The sequence below is a fragment of the Salpingoeca rosetta genome (genome assembly GCF_000188695.1).
Source record: "Salpingoeca rosetta unplaced genomic scaffold supercont1.7, whole genome shotgun sequence".
Taxonomy (NCBI): Eukaryota; class Choanoflagellata; order Craspedida; family Salpingoecidae; genus Salpingoeca; species Salpingoeca rosetta.
The window spans coordinates 1-7,500 of NW_004754927.1; the positions used below are offsets into that span (position 1 = coordinate 1).

The 7,500-nt window shown below is 55.6% G+C and overlaps 2 protein-coding genes and 1 non-coding gene across 3 annotated transcripts in view; 1 reads left to right on the top strand and 2 right to left on the bottom strand.

Annotated features, from left to right (window-relative positions):
• Nucleotides 1–816: 816 nt before the first annotated feature.
• On the bottom strand, nucleotides 817–2,613 carry PTSG_03037 (uncharacterized protein; the record flags this gene model as incomplete). The annotated part of the gene is made up of 6 exons (XM_004995573.1): nucleotides 817–950; nucleotides 1,202–1,259; nucleotides 1,458–1,580; nucleotides 1,850–1,901; nucleotides 2,076–2,217; nucleotides 2,531–2,613. Coding segments are annotated over 6 exons (592 nt in total), but the record flags the coding sequence as incomplete, so codon positions are not given.
• Nucleotides 2,614–5,750: 3,137 nt separating this feature from the next.
• PTSG_20008 lies at nucleotides 5,751–5,864 on the top strand. Its single transcript, XR_001137145.1, has one exon. It is a non-coding gene; the product is annotated as a 5S ribosomal RNA (ribosomal RNA).
• A 426-nt stretch (nucleotides 5,865–6,290) lies between these two features.
• The window catches only part of PTSG_11957 (uncharacterized protein), a 2,289-nt gene continuing 1,079 nt past the window's right edge, over nucleotides 6,291–7,500 (bottom strand). The window contains exon 2 of the mRNA XM_004995574.1: nucleotides 6,291–7,500. This exon is cut by the window's right edge and continues 693 nt beyond it. Within this exon, the coding sequence (XP_004995631.1) occupies nucleotides 6,310–7,500 (1,191 nt within the window). The 3' untranslated portion in view covers nucleotides 6,291–6,309.

Below are 7,500 nucleotides of genomic sequence, written 5' to 3' on the forward strand. Positions count from 1 at the left end.
ACCAACCGCCAACGATTATCCTCACCTGTGCTTGATGCAGCGAGACAGCCAGCCAATGTGCCACAGCAAAGCCAGAAAAAGGAAGCGCAATCACACGCCACGGCCACCATCGTTACCGCTGATGGAGCAGAAAGGGGAGATAATGGGGGAAGAGTGGTGGGCACGGGCCGTGTCCTTCCTTGTCTTCATCGTTGCAGCCCCAAACACGGTGCACAGCGCACACGCACACGCACGGCCATCATCACAGCAGCACACCAGCAGCAGCAGCAGCAGCATCATGCGTGCCTGTGAGGCAAGGAGAAACCAACCAGAGACGAACAACAATGACCGGTGATGGTGAGGACATGAAAGGAGGGACACAAGGGACCACGCATGGGAATATGCAGCATGATGTGGGCGGGTGCATCACCTATACACAAGAACAACGAAGCAAGCACCCAAGCAAGCAAGCAGGCAGGCACAAAATATCACCACCATCACAACATCCACATCCACTACAGCTGCAATACCTGCTGTTGGCCGCTGTCTCAATCACGCCTCAACAGCTCCACATCACATGGGAAAGGCTGATGATGATGATGACACCGAGCAAAGACGATTAGTTGGGAAAAGAAGAAGGGAATTCGGCTGGGGAAACCCACACACGTCCGTCTGCAGCCACGCACACACGCGCACACATTGAGTTGTGTGATTGGTTCATGTGAGGCACACGTCAGTGCAACCACCCCACAGCCAATGTCTGCTCTGGTGTGTTGGCATGCATGTGTACATGCGTGTACGTGCGTGTGAATGAGTACTACCACCCCATCACCACACACACACACACACACACACACACACACACACACAGCCCCAACATCTCACCTTGTGCCTTCTTTTCTTGCACATTTGTGTGTGCATTTATCGCCCTGCTCGTGTCATGGGGGCCTGGGAAGAGATCGGTCACCGTCCTGAGCAAATCACACACATGTACACATGCGCAAGCACAAACTACAAAATCAGCAAGAATGACACCACGCAGTGAGCCAGCATGGCAGAAACAACCCACATCAACCCCCTTGTGCCTCATTCACATCACCGACATCATCACCTGTGCACGCACATGTCACACCCCACACACAGATACGCACCACCACCACCACCACAAGCAGCACATCTGCATATTCGTGTGCGTGCGCCGTCTACATCCACCACAAATCACTCACCGCCACCAGCAGCGTCGTCATGCAAGGCAACGGCAAATCGACGCACAATACACCCTGAACGTGTGCGTGTGGAGAAAGAGGTGAGTTGTCACAGAATCAGGCTGTCAACGACAACAACACCCATTGCCAGCACCAACAGACCCAACGACATCCAACCAACCCTTCACAAACACACACATACGACATGCTGATGTTCACACCCAACACATCACACACCACCCACATCACCACAACCACCGCCATTCATCTCACCTCCACATCCACGGCCGCACCCGCTGTTGTTGGTGACAAATGATGACGACGACGAGGTGGTGGAGATGGCCCAGAGGCAGAGGGCCCGTTCATCCAAATGCAGCCAGCCATCAGCTGTTGCTGCTGGTGTTGTTGATGGTGGAAACGGTGACGGTGAAAACAAACGGCCCCTTGCCACGCCGTGTCCTTTGCTCGCTCACTCAGCTGCTTGGTTGGTCGGTTGGATGGAGACGAGATACATGGCCCTGTGTCCAAATCAATCGAAAAACAGGAGAGAAGAAGAAGAAGAGACACATGAGCGGACAGAACAGACAAGGAAAGAGGGAGGCGAAGAAGGGAACACAGCGTGTCAACCAACACACACACACACACATCTAAGTCGCCCTTCTCACCTCCAGCAATCGTCATCGTCATCGTCGTTAGTTCCACAGCTTCATGCGCCTCCTCAACGCTGTGAATTGTGTGTGCACGGACACAAGAAGGGAGAGAATACAGGGGTTGAGGTTGACAGCGAAGCATCATCAACCACACGCCAGCCTCATCCAACCACCCGCATTGACACAACCTCACGCGCACACATGTTGTCCCCACTCACCACCACCACGCACACACACACACACGCACATTGCTCACCTCTTCATCAGAGCGACTGACATGTGCAATGTCTGCCTCACGCCAGATTGGGGCCGTTGTCGGCCGGCGTGTGATGGCGGCTGTGCAGTCGATGGCGATGGTGACGGTGATGGCGGTGACAGCGGAGCTGAGGTGGAAGAGAAAGAAAGGAGCGAGAAATGGGGAAGGTTGATGATGATGGGTCGTTCATGGCGGATTCCTTCCCCTCTTGTGATGTGGCCCTGGTGCCCATGCAACCAACACGCAACGACAAGACACAACGATACCATCACCCACAAGGCACAGACATGGCATGTGAGCACATCAGGCGTATTCAGCTTCTTGCTCCTCCCTGCTCTCCTCCTCCTCGCCCCACCACACACACACACACACACACACACACACACACACACACACACACACACACACACACACACACACACACACACAAACACACACACCTGCGCATAGCTGCGTCGCTGTGGTTGGATGTGCCCACCATGACCATGGACGTGTGTGTCCACAGCTGCTCCTCCCAACCCATCATGTGTGCACCCGCCCATCATCCTCCAACGATCCTCACACAGTCATCCCCTGCATACACACATGCACACATTGCATGTGAGTTGCACAGCTACACTGCTGCACCAGGCACAGCAGCAGCAACAACAACACATGCACCATACGCCAACCAAAGCATGCATGATGGGCTCACCTTGCTCGCATATGGGAACCCTGCATGAGCACAGCAGCGACAGCCGAATCAGGGGAAGTTGCAGCAGCAGCAGTCGGCATGCGAGCCCACTTCCATCAACATTGTGATGTGTGCTGGCACCTCACCACCTGTGTGTGTGCGTGGTTGCAGGGAATGTGAATGGGAATAGAACACAACAGGCACAGAGAAAGCCATGATGTCAGCACAGCAGAACGAGTGATTGACATGACACGCACCACGTGTGCGTGTGTGTGTGCGTGTGTGATCATCATCCCCCATCAACCCTCTTCCTTGTTCATTTCATCGCACCCCATCACCATCACAGCCCCATCACACAACCAACAACCACTCATCACCACGCACATACCATGTGTGAGGCGAGTGCAGCTGGCACGCGTGGCAAGTAGCCTCGACATTCCCTCATCCTGTTGCCTGTGCGTGTGCATCGCCTGCAAGTGTGTTTGTGTGCGAGCACCAGCATGGTGAGTGAGTGAGTGGGAAAGAGGGAGCATGGATATGTGCGCAGCCACACTGCTACTGCCACTGCTAATGCTGTGCATGCATGTGTGTGAAGGAGGAGAAAGGGAAGAGAGAAAACTGAAAACAGAGGGAAGGAACAAGACATGCTCCATCCATCCCTCTTCCTCACACCACACACCATCATCCTCTGTCATCAGCCAGCCACACCACACCACACCACACCACACTCACCCAGCATCCCCCACCCCACCTCATCCCATCCATCCAACCAGCCAGCACACATCTCCTCTCCGCTTTCCCTCTTCTTCACGCCCTCACCTCTGCTGCTGCTTCCAGCCTAAAATGCAACTTGTGCTGTCGCCACCTGTTCCCAGCAGCAGCAGCGGGCGATGCTGGTTGGTTGGTTGGTTGGCTGGTTGGTTGGTTGGTGGGGGAATGTGTTCAGCAGCAAGTGGTGGTGGTGGTGCATCCTCTGCTGCTGCTGCATCGGCGGTGGAGGGTGTGTTGGGTGCTGCTGCTGTTGTTGTTGTGATGGCTGCCAGGGAGGGCGAGAAAGAGAGGGGAATATAAGCAGCGGCTGCAAGGTGGAGAATGTGCAGGTGTGCAGGCAGTTGTGTGTGAGAGAACGAAGAGTGAGAGAGCGCACCAAGCAAGGCAAAACAGGCAGCCGCACGACACACATGTACACATTGACGTGGGTCAACAAGGGGAGACAGGAGCAACAGAGACAGCGACCACAAAACACGCACACTGATGCTGTGCGCATCATACACACATGCTGTGATGCACTCACGTTGCTCATCGCTTGCTTGTTTGTGGTGTGGTGTGTGTTGGTGCTGCTGCTTCCACAGCCGCACAAGCGTGGCTGGATGATCACTACATGGCAGCGCCCGTCTGTTCATCCCACCAGAGCAGTGGTGATTGGTGCAGGGGGGTGGGTGACAGCTGCTGGCTCAAGGGCCCTGTGTGCGGCGACAGCAGAAGGAAGGAAGGGGAAACGAGCAAGCGTGGAGGGTGGTGTTGAGGGTGGGAATGGAAGGATGTGAGCAAACACACAAGAACATGAGGGTGTGGTGATGATGGCGTGTGGGTGGTGGAGAAGAGAACATGCACCTCGAGACACACACACACACACACACACACACACACACACACCTGTCTGGGTGATGCACACACACACCTGTCTGGGTGATGCAGTGGTTTGATCACCATTCATCCGTCGGCATGTAGTCATTTGTTGGTTGGTTGGTGGGGGTCGCCCACTGGCTCACGCATCAGCCAGCACCTGCTGCTGCTGCTGCTGCTGATGATGATGATGATGGAAAACATTCATCCGCACGCACCACCACAAACAAGCAACAACAGCAGTGAGCAGCGTGTCACAGACAGAAAGAAGAAAGAAGAAGAAGGAGGATGAGAAGAAACACAACCCGTGCACACACACACATACATACACATTGGCTGTGATGTTGGTTGATGTCATTTCCCCCTCCTCTATCTCATGTGTGTGCTGCTCACTGGTTGAGAGGTTGCATGATCCATTCTCAGGGCCGCTGCATGTCGGTGGCTGATGGCAGTTGTTCTGTCACCACACAACGGTGAGCAAGTGTGTGTGTGTGAGTTGTGGTGTGCATTTGTGTGTGCCACACGCAGTGGTGTGTTGGTTGTGATCCAACCACCCATGGATGGATGGATGGATGGTGGTCCACCTGTGTGTGTGGCTGTGTGTGCACGATGACAGCGTGCGCTGTGTTGTTGTTGTTGATGATGATGGTGGTGGTTGTTGTTGCTGTGCGCAGTGTGCAAGGAGAAGAAGGAGAAGAGGAGGAGCACGGAGTGAGAGGAAGAAGTGGGTGCACTCAATCTCACCCTCACCTGTCGATGGATGGGTCATTCATGTGGTCGTTGGTTGGTTGGTTGGTTGGTTGGTTGTGGGTGGTTCATCACAGGAGAAGGAAATGGACAACGATGGAAGGATGGATGGATGGATGGAAGGAAGGGGAGAGAAAGGGAGAGAGACGGTGCGCACACCCTCCCTGCACATGTGCATGTGTGTGCGTGTGAATGCGTGTGTGTGAATGCGTCAGCGACGACGACGAAGGGAAGGAAGGAAGGAAGGAAGGAACGAGGCACGCACAACCACCAATGTGTGTGCGTGTGTGTGTGTGCACGAACCAATGACGCATCCTCACCTCACCTCACTTCACCTCAACTCATCTCACCTGCCTGTCAGCTGCAGCGACGACGACGACCATGATCACCATCACCATTCCCACCACCATCACCATCACACAGCTGCTGCGCAGAAGAAGAAGAATGAAGCAACGGCGAGTGGATTGGTTGGTTGGTTGGTTGGAAAGCAGAATCGGTTGTTTGCTCGTTTCTGCTTGCTGCTTCTGCTGGTTTTTGGTGTGTGTGCGATTTTCCTTGCTTGCTACTTGCTGGCTCTGCCTTGATAAATGGCTTGTCTTGCTCTGTTGTCGGCAACGTTCATACCAACGGGATCACGCCCGCTCTCGTCCGATCGCGGAAGCTAAGCCCGTTTGGGCCCGTTCAGTACTGCCGTGGGTGACCAGGCGGGAATCACGGGTGATGTTGCTCTCTTCCTTTTTTTTTTCTTCTGTGTGGTGGTGTGGCTGCTGCTGCGCTGGTTGCTGCTGTGCTGCTGTCTCCTCTTTCTCTTGTCTTAGCTTGGCTTGGTTCGGTTTACTTCTTGTTCTTGTTCTTTGCTTGCTGACTTGCTTGCTTCCACTTCTTGGGGTGAAGAGGTGGTGGCCTCTCTTGTTGCTTGTCTTCAGCGTTGCGTTGCTTCACACACACACACCCACTCACTCACACACACACACACACACACACACACACGCACGCACACACACACACACACTGGATGCCTGACATCGTGTCTTCTCGGCGCATTTATTTCGACACACACACACACACACACACACACACACACACACACACGCACACACACACACACACACACGCACACACACACACACACACACACACACACACACACACACGCGCGCGCGCGCGCGCGCGTCAGACAAGCTTCTGGTTCAGGGGATTCTGTTTGAGGCGCTTGTCAATCTTGAACTTGGCCACGAGGTCTTCACACCTCTCCACGAGCTGCTGGCACGCTTGATCGCGGCGCAGGGGGCGCATGGGGTGGCCAATCCAGGCAATGCCGTTCTTCTTTGTCAGCACAAACACGGGCGCCTGCCCTCCGAGGATGTCCAGCATCTCCATCGTCAGCTCATCCGAGGCCGCAAGGAAGTGGCAGGCAACTTCAGGCGGTGGGGATGCTCTGGGTTTGGCGTCGCGCGCAGCAGTAGCAGCACGGGCGATGGCGCGCCACGTTGCGTGTGCCTCAGCTTCTGTGCGCCCACACATGACGACGACGCCGTCCAGCTCGCGAACGCGATCGAGAACAGCCATGAGCCCATCGATGGCGGGCGCAGTTGCAGAGCTGCGGGTGGTCACAAAGAGGGTCAGGCTCTTGGGCACGAGAAGACCCCGGTCAAGCATGGCGGTCACGATGCGCCTGTGCTCTGGCAACCGGTGCCACATCTTACGCGTGATGCGCTGCATGAGAAGCGCACGCGCGTCCTCTAGCAAAGCATCGCGCTGCACCATGCCGGCATCTTCGTCGGCAATCGTGGAGCGTCGTTTCTTCGTGTCAGCCGCGTCATCATCACCAGCACCAGCATCATCAGCATCATCAGCGGCAGCTTCTGGTCCCTGCTGTGCAGCTGCACCCAACAGCACGCGCCGACACGAACACTGTGCTACGAACGGCAGAAACGGCTGCCCAGATACACGCAGCGTGTGTTGCACGACCAGTCCATCATCCTCAGCGTGTTCATGACCGGTGTCCCCGGTAGCGCCAGGAGCCAAAGTTCCTGTGGCCTGTTTACCCTTGTCGCCACGCGTTGCATCAGACAGCCGCACGCACAGCTCCACGCGATGGTTCACACCGTCCATGTCTGCGTCATCATCGCCACCGCCATCATCCTCCTTGCCCGAGCCTAGCACGCGCAGCCATTGCTGCACATTGTTCTGCAGCGTCACGTGTGCGTTTGTGTCGTTGCGCTCTGTCTGAGCGACCAGCACACCGTCAACGAGCACATCGTAGCCATTAAACCGCGTGTTCTTCCGCAGGGCGCCGTAGAGGTGCCAGTGCAGCCCCACCGGGAACGCATTGGTTAGCTCGTCCAGCTGCACGAGCACGGC